This window comes from Botryllus schlosseri, chromosome 3, assembly GCF_051294905.1.
Source record: "Botryllus schlosseri isolate E-star chromosome 3, Bs_hap1, whole genome shotgun sequence".
In the NCBI taxonomy this organism is placed as follows: domain Eukaryota; kingdom Metazoa; phylum Chordata; class Ascidiacea; order Stolidobranchia; family Styelidae; genus Botryllus; species Botryllus schlosseri.
In genome coordinates, this window is record NC_137238.1 from 8,804,623 (window position 1) to 8,825,430 (window position 20,808).

The window sequence follows — 20,808 nt, forward strand, 5'->3', positions numbered from 1 at the left end:
TATTCAGAGTTAATTGAGACAGACGTGTCTAGTCGTTCGCTTCAATATCCCCCTCCATTAGCTCTGTCATGAGCTTCCATACTTGAACATTAAATTTCATCTGCCTTTGAGGGCTCAAAGAGGATACTTTAAATTTTATCTGCCTTTGAGGGCTCAAAGAGGATAGAGGGCTGGCCAAGCCCCGTAAAAAGACCATCGCAGCGCTATTCTGCTCACATTGTTGCGGACGATCTGGAAAATGAAACATTTGATTTGATGAGCACTTAACGATGTGGTAAAAGTAGTTAATGTTGCTATTCAAGTAGAAGTTGAAGTAGTCCGGTTGGATAAGTAATGAAAATATGTGACAAATAGCACTACTTGAGTACTCTGAAAAGATAGAAGTAGCCTACTCACTGATGAATAGAGCACGCATAAGTTGGAAGACTCCCTTAGACTGTTTATTGCTCCCAAAATTTGTGTCAAATCTTGGTCATCAGTTGTCTTTCGCTTCTTGGTTGACGGCTCAGGAGCAGCGAGTGGTGGGTCAGCTGTACCCTCTAGCAGAAACTCGTCATTCTGATCAGGACCCAGTGCCGATAAATCCAATGTTGTATATTCTGGGTTAGCTATAGGTATAGGGTGGTAAATATGACGCGTCAAATTGATTTTTATTGAGCTTGAAAACTACGAACCTGGGAAGCCATCGGATAGAATTGAACATCCCGCATCTGAATGTTCATTGTCGGATATTGCACTAAAATTATTTCGAGAGTTGTATTACAAACGAATGCTGCAATCTTACTCCGACTGTACCTTGAATTCAGCACTACGGCACTTCGCTTACTGCTGAAATTCGAAGTAGTTCTGACAAAAAAAATGAAATGATATCGATTGATATTATTGACATTTTTGCAAAGTCACTTTCTATTCGTCGTATGCGGACGCAGGAACTCGAGCCGCGGCATCATCTCCCACTCAGCGCAGCAGTTTCTTCCCGATCCAGACCGGTTGTTCTTCTTTTCTTTGTCCAACTCTCTTCGATATTTATCCCGTACTGCCCGCCATCTTTTCTTGCAATCTTCCACAGAAAGAAGCAAAACTTTGTATGCATACGGCGGTACCGTAGTGCGATAAAAGAAGCACTCACCAGTAGTTTTTAATGAATCGGCTATGTTTCTCCATGCATTATCCTTGCGAACTGTGTCCCTATACGCACTGATGCCCATGTTGTACAGACACTCATATGCCCTAATTTCCACAATTAATTGCTCTTCCTCCATCTTCCTTCAGGTCGCAGCTTCGTAGCAATACAACTTTCTCGCGCGCTTTTCGCGACTATTCTGCACCATTGTCTCGAACCGCGTGGTGGCGCCAGTGCTAGCGATCACTGTCACGGTAGGGCGGTTCAAAAATAACATTTTTCCTTAATCTTGCGGGCTACATGATTAAGTCGTCAGGTTACCTCAGCGTGTCTGGATCATTGGCTATATGGTACCCAACACAGTGACGTTGAAAATATACGAAATATACATAGGACATTATTCGACAAGTATCACATAAATGTTTAAAGATCGCGCTAATGCGATCGCAATCATAATTTATTCCCTTAGCGACCTATATGTTTGAGTTGCGACCCATAATTTAAGGACCCCTGCTATAAATAATTATACCCTAATACGTTCCACGGTTGTTCGAGTTCAACGGAGGTGGACTCTCAAATCCCTCTAAATGTTAGAAGTTTATCGATGCTCCTCCTCGCTACGTAATCTGCGTGGTGGGTACCGTGTATAAGTCTGCATCCCAGGTATCGTAATACTAAATATCGGTCTAGTGTAAATGAACATATAGAAGTCGAAACAGCATGATCTGTTTGGAAAAATTTTCATATGGATCTTTTCCAAACTTGATTCCTCACATCACGAACCTATGTAGCTACGCTACACGCATATGCATCAGGATTATCCAGTGACTATATTTGCTTTTGGCCGTTACCTTGTCATTGAAAACATAAAATCTGGATGATTCATAATTATTATCGATTAGAATTTAGCGACGACAGAGAAGTCATTGAACTATGGGTAGCGGTGATAAGAGTAATCAACGTTGCTACTCAAGTAGTACAAGTAGCGACTTCTAACTTGGTAAAAAGTCAGTAATCTAGGCCTGTTTTGACTCGAAATCTGTTCAAGTAGAAGTAGGGAGAAAATGCGACCAGTAGGCTAGTGCGTGTCGATAAAATGTACTAGAAGTTGAAGTGAACGAACTTCGCCATTTGATCGCCTATTACTACGGGTTAGAGATGTCATTGAAAGGACACCAACGAGAGTTCATCGGTGTGTTTTTCTGTCACTAATCTTCACTGCGGCGTTGCCCCCTAGTTGAGTGCGTATGTGGCTTAATCCACCGATCGAAAACAAAATACGTCACAATGTTCACCGTACGTATTTAAATACCATGCCGCGCGACCGAGTAACATTGAGTTAATGATGGCGGGGGCGAACGTATATCCGAGTCTTTCTGAAGTAAATTTGAGGGAGCTGAGCTTGGCGACAATCGACAAGGCAAGCGCAATTGCTTGATGCCGACAGGACGGGCTGCTTGCGAAACAAATGCGATGCCCCAAATGCAATGGCGATATGGCAGAATACGAGAGGGACACAAAAGTCGGATTCCGTTGGCAATGCCGAGACCGTGACTGCAAAACGCCATTGAAAATTGTGAAAACAGTTTTTCGAGGGAACCAGATTTGAACTTCAAACCACCGTCGAATTGCTGTATATATACTCGTACGAAATAGCGTCGTACAAACATGTTAGACGGGAGTGCGGGATCTCTAGCGATGAGACCATCTGTAACTATCGCAACTACGTCCGAGACATATACGCTGAATATTTCGTGGACAATCCACTTCAATTAGGCGGCCCTGGAAGAGTCGTTGAAATCGACGAGTCGGCCTTTGTTCGCAGAAAGCATAATGGTGGAAGACGAGTCAAGACGCAGTGGGTGATCGGGGGCATCGACGTTGAATCGAAAGAGGGATTCCTGGTGGAAGTCGAGAGACGAGATGCTGGTACTCTTTTGCCCATCATACAACATTATATCTTGCCCGGAACGACTGTCATATCAGATCTCTGGGCAGCGTACAATACGGTGGGCAATTTGGGTTACCAGCATCTCACAGTAAACCACCGATTAAACCTTGTGGACCCCGTCACCCACGCAACGACAAACCACCTGGAATCAATGTGGGCTCGGGCAAAACAGAGAAATAAGCGGGACTTATCGCACTCTCCTGGATACGTACTTATTTGAATTCATGTGGCGCCTCAAATTCGGCGACGATCCATTTTAGAATTTGATAAATCAAATTCGCACTTGTTATCCTGTTTGAATATATACCTATTTTACAACCATGATTTACATTGTATTTTTTCGTTGGTTTTGCTACATTTATTTTATTTCATTCGTTTTATACACATGGGGGTAAACAACACAATGCGTGAATTGTACCGTCACGAGTGCTCCTCAGACAGACATGTGCAATGTGCATACAGTGACAGATAGCGGTATATTGATATCAGAGCAGGGGCTACCAACTCAAAAATGGTAAAGGGACACTTTTTCAACTTGGTAATCACCGCCGGCAGCACCATGTCAGTTCCAAGTAATACGTTAGCTAAGGTTCTACGATACAGCATCACTCGGGTACCAAATCGTTCCTCCACAGCCTTCATTTTGATCACTCGATTATATTTGGAGCAGTCTTGTAATGAACTAGAACCCATCATACCCCGTGCGCGAAGGGAATATTCGATACTTTCTGTCTTGGCAATTGGAAATGATGTATCTTTCAAGCAGATGCTAAAGGGTGCTGAATGTAATGAATGAATGATTGTTCACAACCCCACGCCAAAGGTACAATCGGTCAAGATATACGCCAGAGATTATCGTATAAGTTATCTAATATATCTGGGTGAGGAGAAAATAGTACAAAATAGGGAACACAGTTGTTTACAACGTGAAACATTATAAATTTCGATATGTTCATGGAGAGCATGAATTGGTGGTGATCATGGTGAACACTTCTTGATGTCTACCTACTATCGAAGAAGTGCCAAATTCTGTCTCCTGATTCTATCCAGCCACGCTTTCCTCAGTTTTCCATCCCGCGGAAATTTGTGGAAGCTCCTGCCTATTCCAGTGTCGTTTACAAAGGTAGAGTTGGCGGTGCACTTATACACGCAACAGTAATGCGGCATCCTTGTGAACTGTAGCAAACTTATAAACACACACCGATATTGATCCATTGAGATTTGAAATATAATAATTACGCCAGATGGATATGCTAGAATTTATCGCAAAGATAAATTACGTTAACAGACTTGAACCAGAATAGGCTAACGAGCAAAAACGATGCAAACATTGGTTACCAGGCAAGCCGCTTCCTCAGTATCCACGGGCGTCATGCATCAATGGCTCACTACCTTACCGGCCGTATAGGACTATAGATAACTAACCTACGGATAGATACCCGTCGTCACGCTTGCTTGCCCGGAGGAAATTACTGCTCAGCAATCTGAACGCAGCATAATTGCTAATCCCATAGCTGACGACCCGCGCGCCTAAATTCAATAAAGTTGGTCTTATTTGAAAGCTAATGTCGCACTGATTCCGAAAATATACATTAAAATCTGATCAGGGCAATGAAACCCCCTTGAAATACACCTCAAAGTCTGAAAATTTGTTCTGAACAATCGCAACCACGCAAGGACCATTGTATATGTATTATATATATATAATATATAGATTTAGTGTCGAATATATTGACAACCATTTCAACAACAATAACAAAAGAACGGTAGGAATGGAGCAAAAATAATACAATAATAATATAATATATATGCTAAATAAAAATTATAGATATAGATATGTAATGTCGTATGGCAGCAATTTCAAAAACACTCACAAAAGAACAGTAGGAATAAAGGAACAATAAATATAACATTACTAGATTTAGAAATTCATGGTAGAAATAGTAACCGAATAAGTATTCTCAGTAGTAGTTGAAAAAATCAGCTCCTAGACGGTAGAAAAGCGGTAATTTATATGTTGTTTCACTTAGGGTGGAGACCAAAAGTCCCGTTAAGCGGCTGTTGGGCGCTTATCGCGGTATTTTAGACTTACCGGTGACCAAAAGTGTGATTTTGTTAAATCTGCGACCGCTAAACCTCAGATCCTTAAACCACCTACCCTCGCTGGTTTAACTGTTAAGTCGCTCATGTATCGCGGAATGCGGCACAAGCTCACCTGATCATTTTGTAATTTTAACTGAACGTGTGTGACGTGACAGAGACGAGATCGCATTACGTTGTTATTGTTGTTGTTTCTGGTACGGCCGCTGGGCCGCAGGTGATCTACACTTCAGACTACAGGAGTCCCGCAGTACTTTCATTTTCTTCAAGTCGACTTTGTTATTATTTAGTTATCATTCTGATACCGTAAGCTATCGCACCATCATCCTACGTAGTAGTAGCCTATCATGTATAACAGTTGGATTTGATAATTTCTCAACTCAGGAAGTATATTATAGGTAGTTGGCAGACATGGACGTACTTGAGCTTTTGGATGAATTATGCGAGGAGAGTAGACCGCAACGCTGTTACCTGGTAGATTTGAAGAATCCACTCAAAAAATATTCAGATTCGGAGTTCCAAGATCGATTTAGATTTTGCAAGAAATCAACCTTGGATATTTTAGCAGTAATTGAAGGCGATTTAGAACTGAACCAGCACAAGCATGCTGTGCCAAAATTACAGCAGCTACTACTGACGTTGCGATTCTATGCAACAGGTCACTTCCAACGTACAGATGGCGACTTGATGGGTGTAAGCCGCCAAACCGCAGGACGGGTAGTACACAGGATTTCGAGGTGTATTGCGAGACAGAAATATCAATTCAGCAAATTCCCTGTCAATTTAGATAGAACAAAGGCAGATTTCTATAAAATCAGTCACTTTCCATCGGTAATTGGTTGCATAGATTGTACTCATATACCCATAGTTTCCCCAGGAGGAGAATCAGCCGAGGTTTATCGTAATCGCAAAGGTTGGTTTTCGATTAATGTTCAGGCAGTCTGTGATGCGAGTAGGTCATTTACGAATGTTGTTTGTCGGTGGCCTGGAAGTTGTCATGATAGTCGGATATTTGAAAATTCAATAATTCGGGACCAATTTGAAGAAGGATTGCATGATGGGTTGCTTTTGGGAGATGGAGGGTATGCATTGCGACCGTATCTGATGACTCCAGTGTGTGCACCAGCCACAGAAAAAGAGCGGCATTACAATTATGCTCATGCAAAGACCAGATCGAGGATCGAGCAAAGCTTTGCCAGATCGAGGATCGAGCAAAGCTTTGGAATTTTGAAGCAGAGATTTCGCTCCCTCCGTACACCTTTACGCATGGCACTAGAGAATTCACACGCAGCTATTGTTGCAATCTCCTGCCTACACAACTTTGCCATCGCAACACGTCAACGTCTGGATGATGATGATGATGAGTACTTTGAGGATTTGGTCGAAGCAACAGCTCTGCCCATTCAACCGCTACAACGTTAGGCAGAACTGTTCGAAATCAAATTCTGCAAGAGTACTTTTGAATTACATGTACATATTCTCTATTTGTACTAGGCTATAGCTTTCAATAGCAGTTCAGTTTTGGTTTATTCTGGAGGTATCAATGTTTATTTTGCCATTATCAACAGTTATCTTAGAAACAACAGGAGAAATGAATAGGAACAGATATATTAATTACACCCGGAGCGAGAGACAATTGTTGATCGAGTTAATGAAAAAATATAGGGAGCTGGAATGCAAGAAGACTGACAGAGAAAGTCAACAAAAAAATGCAAAGCATGGGCAGAATTAACTGTAGACTTTAATGCGATGGGCCGAGAGTGTCCTCGTACCACAAAGAACTTGCAATCCTTGTGGAAAAACATGAAAACTAAAGCGAAACAAGATAATGCATCAAGCAAACGCGAGCTTAGAAAAACAGGGGGAGGTCTTATGGATTTTGAACCAGATCCATTAAGCAGTGAAGTTGAAGGTATATGTCAAACAATGTCAGGGATATCCTGAAACTTACGTGTTTAAAATAAAAAGGTTTTATTTCAGCATTAATACCCCAACAGATATCATGTCCTACGAATGAATATGACGACGATAATGATACATTCGTCGATGTTTCATGTGAGTATAGTTTCATAGCTATATTGGAAATGTTAAGTAAAGGCCTTGTCCTTAACTCATTATTCCATTCGTTTACAGTTCAATTGCTTTCCGATGGCCCATTGAATCAAAGTGGGCAAATTTCTGATAGTTTTCTTGGTGTGAGCCAGACCAGTGAGCCTCGTACTTCAGGCCACACTCCCGCAGGCTATATGTGTCAGACAGCAGATTGGATTGGTTCAGAAGCTGCAATAACTGGTGGGAAGATTCTTTATCATCAATAATAGCTTATTGAAGAAATACTTATGTGACAGATGATCGTCCCACACACTCGCGGAGGGGAACAACGATAAAACAAAAAATATTACAGAGCCAGTTTGCAAACCTCCAGCAAGAAAATAAACTGAGGGAAGAAAGATTGCGTCAAGTTGAACTCCATCGAATACAGTTGGAGTATTATAGGTTTAAAATTGATCTAATGAAGTTGCAGTTGGAGAAATGAATTCTCTAGCTAAATAGTTTATCTAGCTGTTGATCATATTATTTTACTGTTGTTAATGAGTTTTTCTTGAATTTGATTAAATTAAATCTATTGACCAATGACAGAGTATCGCTTTCTCTTTTTGGTCGTCAACACGAATATCAGGTAAGAGGGAAATATCACGTCGCATCAGCCAGTCGGAAATACCATAGACCTGATAGCTCAATTCTGTATCAGCATGAATATGAGGCAAATACCCCCTCTATCCTGAAGAAATGGTGATGAGACTAGGCTGCACTTATTCATATATTATTGGTTCAAAACGCTGCAAGAATATGATATAACGTAAAGGTAGATGGAGTGGCAACACTGCTGGTGGCAACTACTTGGTTATCAAACAGCGATGAAGCAAATCAATTCAAGTTAAAGGACATGTTCCATCCAGTCCATGTTCATGCAGGCGATATCGATCGTATTTTTTCATACAAAAACAAACAGTGGTATAGTTGAGATGTTCTGGTAAAACGCCGTTTCTACTGTTCACTCGGCCACTCCGGTTAACATCAAGGCGGCCGTCATGGCAACGGCGTTGCAAGATGACGTATTTCAAGCAGTGCGCAAGCGCGTGGATTCATGAGTCAGCACATTTGTCCAATTTTCAGGTTCCGCTAAACCAGTCACAGTCATCAACATTGGTCACCGTTTAGCTAAGAATTTCAGACTGATTTACGTGAGCGGGTTTTCGGCGCTCAGCGTCTGTTTTAAGGTAAAACTTTTGGTCTCCACCATTAATATTTGAGCGTGTGGCCAATTTGCCTGCATGACTGTGTGCATTTGATTTCCCCGATACATTTCTTGCATATGCATGCAGTCTTAGTTGAACATATCGGTGTGCCATTCTAGTAATGGGGGCAGCAGCATGACACGGTGGGATATCGTTCTGTATTACGATCCCAGGCAATTTACTTTATGCAAGGTCTCACAGGTTTTCTTTCCGGTGGTGTTCAACGCGTACGTACTCAATGCAAGACAAAGCACAACCTTCTTTGCGTTTCTTGAATCTTTAAGAAGTTGACACAATGTCTCACTAATAGGAATACGGTATAAACTGAAATCAAAATACTCCAATAAATACACAATCTAATCCTAACCCTAACTCAAAACTTACCAACTTTCCCGGCTCTACTCTCACTACAAATTCGCGCTGCTCTACTCTCACTGCAAATTCGCGCCAACTACTATACGAAATGTATCCAGCCGGACATGACGTCAAAGGGTCCTAACTAAATGTGAATGATGCACAACTGCACAATCTAAACATAGATACTACGTCTCTAACATGGCTTCCCTAGAAATGGTGCATTTCTAAACACTCAAACGAAACTAACACAATATACAAAGTGGCTCCTTGTCGGGAATCAATCCCTATAATTCTCAGACTTGAGGTACAAAATCAATTTTTGGATCGGTCGATCCAATAAAACAGTCTCAGTCATAGGCCTCCCTCTGTTATCCAATGCATGATTAGCCATTCTGCATTGAACTTTGCGAACATGACCATCTTTACTTGTTTACTACCAAGTGCTGTATAGTCCTTAACTTGGCCCAGTCTTTACTGCCAAGTGCCGTAGAATCGTTTGCTTGGCCCAGTCTTTACCGCCAAGTACCGTAAGAATAGTTCACGTGGCCCAGTGTTTACCGCCAAATGTCTCACAGGGTTGCTTTCCGGTAGTGTTCAACGCCTACTCAATGCAAGACAAAGCACAACCTTCTTTGCGTCTCTTGAATCTTTAATAAGTTGACACAATGTCTCACTAATAGGAATACGGTAAACTGAAATCAAAATACTCCAATAAATACACAATAAATACACAATCTAATCCTAACCCTAACTCAAAACTTACCAACTTTCCCGGTTCTACTCTCACTACAAATTCGCGCCAACTACTATATGAAATGTATCCAGCCGGACATGACGTCAAAGGGTCCTAACTAAATGTGAATGATGCACAACTGCACATTGCACAATCTAAACATAGATACTACGTCTCATAACATTCTGTTTCGGAAGTTTTTCAAATATAAATGGTCGGGTAAGTTTTCGAACCGTGCGACATATATGTTATTGCGAAAAATTGTTTCGATAACTCGGAAAAACGGAGCTTTTCGGGGTCGGGTGGGTTTAATATTCATCCTCAGTGGCTATTGATAAATTTCCATCTTTCTTGTAGGACCGTATGACTGTTAAATTTGAAGAAATGTTAGATGATCGGAGAACCGGCTCCTGTACGGAAAATATGCGAGCGGCAAGTCTCGCACTCCGAACGCGTGATTTCTTTAGCGATAACCCAGCCGCAAACGTAATAGTGGGCGTTCGCTTCTCCTTCGTCCGGTAATTTCAAATTTTCTTCTGCTTCGAGTCCCTCCTGATTTTATTTCAAAGTGCATGATGAAGCATAATAACCGAAGCAAGTAAAGAAGAAATATAGTGCGTGCCTATATGAATCTTTGATGGCTAGACTTAAGATCTCAAGTCTTACAGGCCCGCACCTCCGCGAGGTTGGCAACACTGGTATACCGTAATCAGTCTGTCTATATTAATACTCAGGGTGTGATTTTACTAGCAGAATGCCATTGGGAGATACGAGTAAGATAACCACGAGTAAGATAACCAAGGGATTGAGAGACGGAAGCCTTGAACAGGTAGATGCACACAGCTCTGATAAAAATCACCAAAGTTCAGCTAGGAACTTTTACTGGATGTGATAGGGCAACCAAGAGCTATCAAGGTTATACTCAGTGTAGAAAGTGCAAAACCATTTATAAACATGACCGTGCTACAAGCGGTACATCGAGACTGCATCAGCACTCAGCTTCATGTCAGAATGACACGCAGACGTCTTCGAACTCCACATCTCAAGTGCAGAGTAAGATGATTGCATATATGAAAACCACAAAATTGCCTAAACAAGCAGTGGCATCAATGACAGGCGCATTTGTGGATTTCAGTGCACACGAGTTGGTTTCTATGAAATCTGCAGAAAGCAAAGGGATGGGTAATCTGATTCAAAAGGCTGTGGAAATTGGTGCAAAATATGGCAACGCACCTGTAAAAGAAATCTTGCCGTCACGTTTTACCATCAAACGTAGATTCATTGAAAGGTCTCAGTCAGTGAAAGAAAATTTGGTCAGTACGTGCTGAAAGTCATGTTTAACCATGGTCTGGTAGCGTTCACAATGGATATGTGGACTGACCTTAAAATGAGACACTACATTGCGTTGACTGTCCACTATGTTTTTGCGTTGACTATGTTTTTGAAAAATAGATGCAGGGAAAATATCCTGTCAGTGTATGAACTTGAAAGCGATAAAAAGTCTGGGGATAACATTAGGAATAGCATCATAAATGTTTGTGAAAGACTGGGAATAATGAAACATGATCTCCTGCAAAAGACTCAAGGCGGCTCCACCCCAAGTGTCTGCTGTCACTCATCTGAGTAACGCCTGTTCCTCAAACTCAATTTCGAGATCTTAAGTTCCCGCACGCTTAACTTAACTGAGTACCACTCGACACTCAACTCACTGTGTGAAAATCCAGAAAGTGGTTGCCAGATTATATTTCGTCGAAATGACGTCATTGTTCAAGGCCGTCGCTAAGGTAACGGCCTTATTTTCGATTGTTGTCGTCCGCAAAACAGGAATATTCATTATTCTTCTGATAAACGAAGGATATGGCTGGGCTAATTGAAGAACTGGAAATTCTGCAAACTGTTGCGATTCCTCGCAAACACCTCCGGGACGTGAAGCCATTCGTAGAATGGAATGTTAGATAATTAATGATACATTAAAAGGGGACGACGTATTTGTTATCAGGAATAATGGCAATGGCCAACACTAGGGGGATATTTCAGAAACCCAAATTACGGACACTCTTTAGCGCCCACTAGTGGATTTCAAAATGAGTTATGACGTCATACTAGCAAAGATTTGCTCAGAGACCAGATGTGCTGGTCACGATCCCGTACAGGAGTGTGTTTATGTGTGTTGTGTAACCGGGTCCGAAACCACATGTTTACAGCCTCCTCTTGCCTAAATATACAATGATTTTCAGACCACTCTATAGGGTAATCGATGCAACTTCTGGGGGGGGGGGGGTGTTGCTATATGAATCTGGTTTATATATGCACCTGGTCGTTACATTATTTGAATGAATTCTGTCAGTAGTATTGGTCATTCCATATATTACTATATAGCTACTGCTCTCCGCCCACATGATCAGAGTTAGCGTTAGTGATGGTGAGTTCGAAAATACAGGGAACGTAATTGCACATGGTTAAGTCATGTTCGTGTCCTACCGATAAGATTGTTTATCAGCCTTATGCCGGTGCGCACCACGGAGCTTTATAAACACCCAACATCCAGTGGTTTTTAAACCTTTTATCGTCGCGACTCTATCTCCAATTTGATAAAGTTTCGCGGCCCGGATCAAAATTTGACGAGCAGATTACTAAAAGAAATCAGCACTTTTGCCCAGACTTACTCACGGGCTATTTTGAAAGCTGACTACATTCAACATATTCGCAAACCCCAGAATAAAGGCAGACGACCCCCCTCGTTTGGAACCACTGTCTTTGAATCAAGCATTTAAACGGTTTTAACGATATCTAGGAATATACCGTTGTCCTATAATTGCGATTACAATTAGGATTATTCCAGTAAATGAAGGTTGTTTTTATTTATATTTTATGGCAGCTTTTGCGAGGGTGGTAGTCTCCATATTTAAAATCAATAAATGTGATAGTAAATCGCGCGCAGCGCGAAGAACAATATCATGCATCGGCATGAATATTCCCCCAAAATATTGTTTTTATGCTGATTTAGGAAAGAGTTATGACTTATGAGCGTAGGTCAAGTCCTCAAAATTCCGGACATTCGGCATATTTTAGAAATTCCTCTCGGACGCTAGTTTGAACAGTGAAATTCCGGACGTAAAGCAACCCTAGCTACACCCATTGCTGCTATTAACCATTGCATTGCGCTTTTTCGCAACCGGACATTTTCAACTGTCCGATATGGACCTTGCCGGCGTATCTCTAGGCATACGGCACGTAGGAGCGTTCAGCGTGTGGCGAAGGTTATAGCAAAACCTCGAATCAGTTTTTATGAAATCCATGCACGACGCCACGAAGATTAAATCACAACTCTATGAAATTAAAATATTTCCTGGGGTTGTTGGAGCTAAATATTTCCTGGGGTTGTTGGAGCTATTGACTGTACCCACATCCCCATTGTCTCCCTCGGTGGAGATAACGCGGAGACGTTCCGTAATAGAAAATGATTCATGTCCTTGAATGTTCAAGTCGTTTGTAGTGCGGAGCGAAAAATAACAAATATTGTTGTGCGTTGGCCGGGCTCGTGCCACGACTCCAGGATATACCGAAATTCCGGAATGGCTGACGATTTTGAAGACGGTAACATTGAAGGATTTCTGTTGGGAGACAACGGTTACCCTCTATTGAGTGCTTCTTACTCCCACATTAAACCCCCCAACAGAACGGAAGATGCTAACCAAGCGTACCCACATAATCACTCGCGCAAGGATAAAGCAATGTTTCGGAGTGATGAAGCAAAGATTTCGAGCTCTCAGAATCCCCCCGAGAACAAAATTACACGGTAGAATCGGTATAATAATTGTTATCGCGTGTCTTCATGATGTAGAAGTGTCTTTGAAGCAACCATTAGGAAAGTGCCTAAATAGTTCCAACGTGACAAGCTAAAACCGGTGGCAAATAACATGAAAATGAGCCAAAATTCAGAAATTTGGCTCCCAAATGCGCCATCGGTAACACTGCATACCACATTTCCAGTATGCGTTGCTGAGACACGAGACTTCATCATTGTTATTTTGTTGATTACGGACAATCGGAGTATACACCTACGGTTCATTGCGAGAGTCTTCTAACAATTGGCTCTCGTGCATTCGCTTCCAGGACGTATTGGCGGTAGGACGTGTTCGCTAGACAGCTCGAGTCTTCTGACTGGTAATAGCGTATCGTCGCGTTTGCTGAACATGAATGTATTGCGGTTTGCGAGAATATATGGTAACAGCCGTTGGCTCAGTGTGTCTATGTCTTCCATCTCTTATTACATACTACCTGGTTGTGTGCGCTGTGGCGCGTTTCTGGCCACCCGCTCGTACCTATTTTACGTGCAAACATCATGAATCTGTTAAATTCTCAGGTTGAATAAACTCCTCCAACAAACAAACGACCAAAAAGATTTGGGTATCTTTGAGCTCCCGATTGGGAGTTTTAGGTGCGGCAGTTACGGTCCTGGTAGATCGTATAACTCTAGAATGTAAACGTGGAAAGGCAGCGACCGATTTTGCAGCCTCGTTCCGCTTCACTGACGATTTACTCAGACTTATTTTACGGCAGCTACTGTAGGATTTATGGCAATCCAAAAGTCGTCTTCCAGAGTGCAGAATTACCTGAATCTGGTATTGATCGAAAGCTACTCACACTGACTCCGAAAATGTAAATGAAAATATGATCAGGCACTGAACCGCTTAGAATTCGCCCTTCAAGTCTGAATTATCGGCATTTTCCGAACAATCGAAGAGCCGCAATGGGTCATTGTTGTGCGTTCATCCGATTGTTCTGAACAATGCAAATTTTAGATGTTGAGGGTGATTTGTCATCTAAGTACGGAGCCTGACCGTATTTTGATTGATATTTTCGGAATCAGTGCGACAGTAGCTTTCGATCAAGACCAGATTCAGTAAATTCTGAGGTCTGGAAGACAACTTTTGGATTGCCATAAATCCTACTGTAGCTGCCGTAAAACAAAGTAAAGCTTCAGTGAAGCGGAACGTAGCTGCAAAATCGGTCGCTGCCATTCCACGTTTACATTCTATAGTATAACTCTTGTGTATATTAATATGGCCGCTGTTCCGCTCACGTCGCGAAACCCAATAACCTAATCCACTGTGTGATTGCGGTTTTACTTGCACAATGGTGCGGGTTGGGGCTGGGCCAGCTTCAAACAATTCTTTGGTGAAAGGAATACTGCACAGGTGTGGAGAAAGAATATATTTCAATGTTTATGCTGTACAATGTAAATATAAGATGTCCTGTATCTACTGAAGTTGCGATGTCAGAACATTCAATCCGATGGTACAATGATTTCAAGGCCAGAAATTTTAAACCGACTCCAAACATTAATGTACGTACCGCTAAATCCTCAATTCATTACGATTCGTTGCGGTGGTGCCGTATACTTTGATAGGAAGTTGAATTGTTAGTAAATTGCGATTATGGCTATTTTTATATTACATCAGTACGACCTGCCAAGGTACCGTACATCTACATCAAATACACTTCTGTCCGAGTTTAATGGACACCCCTTTCAACGGCATACGACCCTGCTCGAATACTGGTCACTTCAGCACTAACTTCAAGTACATATTCGTTGCCGTTAGCCGTAGGTTGTTGTAGCCGGGGGATAAAAGCCTTCGTTTCCCCTCCCATTTTCGACTTGTAGATTTTGACTCCATACGTGCCATTACGATCTATCAGAGTCGGATGAAAAACTCAAGGTAGCCCACGTATAACGTGATAGTATGAATATATATTTTTGAATGAATAACATAACAAATATACCCAAATTTTCACTAGTTCTACAATATTCCAAATAGCTCTGTGGACCACCTCAAATGCTCCTGTGGTCCACCAGTGGGCATGGCCCATCCTTTGAGAACCCCTGGTCTATACTCATGAGCATATTTCAATAACAGGTACACACAGATGCATTATATATAACAAAACGACTAAACTTGTAGCAGCGTACTATGCAGTATAATTCTCAACATGTATCTCTTTTAATGTATATGTCCTGCAGTCAAGTTGTGATATGGTGGAGTCACACCGACACCTGAGTATCATGTGGTGTAATATGGTGGAGTCACACCGAAACCTGAGTATCATGTGGTAATATGGTGGAGTCACACCGACACCTGAGTATCATGTGATAGCAAGGTGCGTTTGTTGAAGATTCTCTCGTTCCCCGGCCTCTGTCTCATCGAGCAATGAACACGAACACCGCTTATGTGGGTGTGGAGCGCACGGTACCCGAGAATAGTGTCTCCTTACCGAGTCGCTGGTGCTTTCATTGGTTCTGATTGTTACGCCCACTGTCTACTGGCTTCAATGTAGAAGTCTAAGTTTGGGAGCGGTGCCCCGTCTCAAACCTCTGGCGCGGGGCCTCTGCGCGAATATACGATGTGGCCCGCGAGCCACGGGTTGGGCGGCCCTGTGATAGACTATGCTCGGAGACGTCATGTCTAGACTCAATAAAATATGGGACCAATATTACTCTCGTCATTATTACATCACAAAATCGTGTCATTTCAAGAGCCGCGTGTTTGAGACCTCTGTTCTAGGTCAATGAGCTAAAATGTGTAGAGGCATCTGCTTGTGATTATGGCTACTTGACTAGCCCTATTGCAATCTCTGGTCTTGCTTATGTCTGGTATGATAAAGTCCTATTCAGCCATTGACGAAAGTGTTTCATCGTTCATTTATTAGGATAAACTGCTTTTAGCAGGAATCTGTATGCGCGTCAGCCGTGTCAAGTCCAATCAAAACAAGGCATCTTTGAGCGTGTCCCGTACACGAATGCCAGACTCCAGATCAGCACTTTCAATGCTGGTATCTTCGATATCGTCCTCCACTACGTCTGTAGGTGGCAACTCTGCGTAGTCCATGTTCTCTTCACAGAAGTTGTGCAATGAGATGCATGATGCTATCTGCAACCGAGCATTTTCGGGCTAAGCATCACACCTCTTCAACGAACAGCGCCAACGGTGCTTCAACCGTCCAAATGCCTGCTCCACTACTCGTCTTGCAGAACATAACTTCTAAAAATATACTTGAGCTTATAGCCTAGTGAAACATAACAACATATCAGGCTTGTATTTACCTTGTTGAAATATTCCTCAGATGGGCTACTGGGGTTGCTGTAAACTTTCATCACCCATGGGCGCAAAGGATAGGCGCTGTCAGCAACTATGTAGTTATGATCAGTCGTGCGCAGGGCTCTAAATAGCTCAAGGTTAAAGGACCTACCTACTGGTGGAAATAAATTGCCGTGATCTCCTTTGATGCAAATGGGCGAGTTCAAGAACATTCTAGCGTCATGCACCTTACCTGAATGTGTGATAAAATCAAATTGTATGAGAAAATTGAAGAGTCAAATTATATAGCTAACTGTTCCTTTTCCACAGGCTAGGCTTCAAAAATAATTACTAGGACTTACCGGGCCATCCTATGACAACATCCAAGAATCTGAAAGTTTGGACTTGGCATAGATGGACAAGTGAACAAACTAAACATTATCAAGTTATTTCTCACCTCCCGTTGGAGTCTGTTACAGCTTGAATGTTGATTGAATATCTACCCTTGCGATTGAAATAGTCAGGTCCATTGACTGTTGGTTTGGGGATGCTTATGTGGAAGCCGTCCACGGCACCAACGCAATTTGGAATGCCCTTGTCAATACAGAATGCTATGGAGGTAGCTCTAGGGTTGGCAGGTATCCTCACAAAATCTTTCATCATATGATTTACAATGGTAACACACACATCCATGGTTATCTGTTGTAAACAAAACCTAGTTGAACTATTGACTACCGTACTCCCGATGCAAAGATCAAATCATATTTACGTTGAAAACTGTGGACTTTCCAAGACCGAAGTATTCACCAACACTGCGGTAACTCATGTCACTACCAAGACGACATAGGGCGATGGCAACACGACAAGACACTGACACCGGTTTCTTGAAGTTGGTTTGCTTTTATGACAAGCTTTCGCGTAGGTGCTCAAGTAGTACGTTGAATGTGTCTCTGAAATGTGAAGTTATGTAGGCTCAGAACAGTCCCTTGGAATATTACTGTTGACTAATTCATCTTTATTGGATATCTTATCGTACACCATAGGTATATATGTGCTTTTTGATGATAAAATATATTCACTTTCTCAGACGCAAATGGCGTTAGTAATCAGCCTCTTCCCGTAAATTGAGAGCTCTCTCCCAATAGCCACAGTTAGGCTTCGGTCGTTCTCGGCGAAGCGACATATTATTTTTCATTGCAGCTAGGCGAGTTCTATTGCTCATGACCATATCTTCGCTGCGAATAATTGATCGCATCCTTCTTCGTGATTTTTTACGTAAAATTGAATAATTTTTTACGAAAAATTGAATACAAGTATATTTTCTTACGACTCATAATCATAAACACTGTAACCTGTAAGTACCTTATGCTCTGATTAATTGCTTCGTAGCAATCACGAAGAGGTTCCTTACGCATACATTGATCAACAAACAAACGTGAGCAGACCACTTATCAGGTTCGCACAACTGCGCTGGGCTATACCATATAGGCACTTTCCTTCATTAATAGAATTCAATCTTCCAATACTGTGATATGAACGGGGAAGCTTCGCGCCAAACGGCGTCAAACTTTTCTCCTCAAAATCAGTGCGTTCATTTACCCGCCAATTGTGACGTCGATGTCAAAACCAATGCGTTCACCGTCACGTTGCGAAGTTGGATTGCGTTCACATTGCTGGTTTTCGTACCAGGTTTTCACAATCACTCGTGGCGAAACCACACCATGAACGCAGCCTAAGCCGAGGTGGATGTTAGTCTGAAAGATCGCAACTGCGTGTCGTTTGGCATCCTCCTATCTGTTCATTACATCGCTTTGTGTCTTGTCGCATTGTACATTGTGTGTGTCTTGATCAGTTGAAAATGTAACTCAACGATTACACTTACACAATGATGACGGCACCACTCACCCACCGTAAAGGATAGTTTACACTGGGATTGCCGTATATATGGGTTTGAGTGGCTAGTGCTAGCAGGTATGTGCTGTACGTACAGTATACAATGATAAGTTATATGAAGGGTAGGGTTTATCTAACAACGCAGTAGCACATGTCTACGTCGAATTATTGGAGCAGCGACAAGAGCACTTACACTACCACTGCTACAAAGACCGTCGTAATATTATCTATCTTCCCTACCAGCTTAGTGGGTTACCCACGTGGTACCCCATAAAATACCTCTGTTATATGGGGCCAAAAAGGTACGGGAGCCGTTTGGTTTCCCCGCTTGGTTACCACATTTCATCCAAGCTTGTTACCTCGCGGTACCAAGTAGTCGTGCTACCTGGGATGGTATATTGCACCAGGCCGATATTCTTCATTATTTTCCGTAACTGGTGACTTATACACGGCCCACGTCTAGGCTTTTTGTAAGACACCGCTTGCGCGGATCAGGTGGCGAGGAAAGGCCTAGGTAACCTCCAACAGTTAGGTATCGGAATTGTGAAGTCGGACTCGAACCCGGACCCATTGGTGTTGCAGCCGCGGACTATACCACTGCGCTCTCTCTCCGCGTAAGGTCTTTGTAATGTCCGCGTAAAAAAAAAACGAGAGTAAAGAGGCTCTTTACGCGACGAGCAAACGAGAGAAGAGCAGAGAAAGGAAAGAAACTACAAAAATACTTTACGCAACTGTGCTCTACGCTTTACGTACCCGATACCGTTGTCAGAAACCTGTAGGCTGCTTTCCCGACTGTAAATAATGGCTACAAGGTACTCTACTTAGACCGCGAGTTCGTTAAAGGATGAACTAAAACTTTGGAAAGCTTCTACGAAAGGGAAGAAGGCCGATTTGATAACTAGGTGAGCATATGGGAAGCATTCAAATCATGTATGCTACCGGCACAGCGTGACAGTGACAGCATCACGAGGTATGCCTTTTATGCTGACTCGTACGCATGCAATAACTTCATTGAAATACAACTACCACCCGTCAGCTTGCAAAACAGCAGCGCAAAGGCCCCTTGATCTAACGTTTAGAGCAGATTATTTTAGTTTCATTCCGTGTGCAATGTGCACGACCCCACTTTACCAGACCTAGGTCCACTGGACCGTCCAGGTTGGTGGCTAATTTGAAAGAATACTCGAAATTCTGCCGCGATCTTGTCTTTTAATATGATGAAATTCTTAACACTAATACTGATACTCATACTGGGGCTCCAAATATTGAATACTATTATCCTGATTTCTACCGTTTTTTATTCGCAGACTCAACGCATATGATAGAAACTGCAATTTTCAGTTTCACACTACCAACCAGTCAACATATCTGCGAACCAAAAGACCACTCAATCATATTTGTTTGGCCCAAGGATGGTTATCCAAGCGTAGCAGAAACGGACTTTTTACCAAAAATAACAACGAAACACGTAGAAAACTATTTTAATATGAGATACGAAAGAGGAAGGATAGTTGGAGACGTAAAAGCTATGGTTTCTGTATTTAAGGTCAAGGCGTGTTAAGCATTGGACATTGCCACAGATGTTTTTTTCATTGGCATTGTTGCTGCTGAAATGAAGAGGCATGTCTTATATAATGTTGAGGCAAGAATGGCACGAGAGTCATTTTAAATGCGGAATGCGAGTGTCCTTGCGGAATGCGAGTGTCCTTGAGTAAAAGGACCTACATGGTCCTGTAAGCACTTGACATAAAGGTAACATAGCTTTTTCACAATCTCACTCTGAAACATTTGGTTTTTGATTCTGTCTTTTAATCTGAAAAAGTAAACGCAAACAGAAATAGCAATGCAATCTGAACTCCTATGATAGACTTGACCCTCAATGACCATCAATATTTAAATTTAGGTAAAATTTCAAAAATGCAAGAATATTCACCTCCGTCTGTTACAACTGCACCATTTGAAACCAGCAGCAATTATCGGAACCATGCACGGTCTACATTTCTGCAGTACTGTACCACTATCTCAAAAGATCTGGCTATAAGATATGTATATGGCAAAGCAGATCTTCGACAAGCAGCTATGGACCATGATTGCTTGGAATTGCCATTCACCGAATACTGGATTGATCGTTGCTTGAAAGTGAGTGAATAAGGTGTATGTTACTGAGAAAGCCTGTAAAAGCCAAGACATTCTGGTTTAATTATAAAACGTCTAAACATACGTATGGCAGTAGAAATTTCAGACGAGACAAATTAATTTTATGAATGACCATC

The 20,808-nt window shown here is 42.1% G+C and overlaps 1 protein-coding gene across 1 annotated transcript; it reads right to left on the minus strand.

Annotated features, from left to right (window-relative positions):
* Nucleotides 1-215: 215 nt before the first annotated feature.
* LOC145435278 (uncharacterized) lies at nt 216-1,341 on the minus strand. The gene is made up of 4 exons (XM_080312595.1): nt 904-1,341; nt 796-846; nt 675-736; nt 216-608 (listed from the first exon to the last, which is right to left on the minus strand). Exons 1-4 carry the CDS (start codon nt 1,260-1,262, stop codon nt 298-300), a joined length of 783 nt encoding a protein of 260 aa, XP_080168721.1. The 5' UTR covers nt 1,263-1,341; the 3' UTR covers nt 216-297.
* Between the last annotated feature and the right edge of the window lie 19,467 nt (nt 1,342-20,808).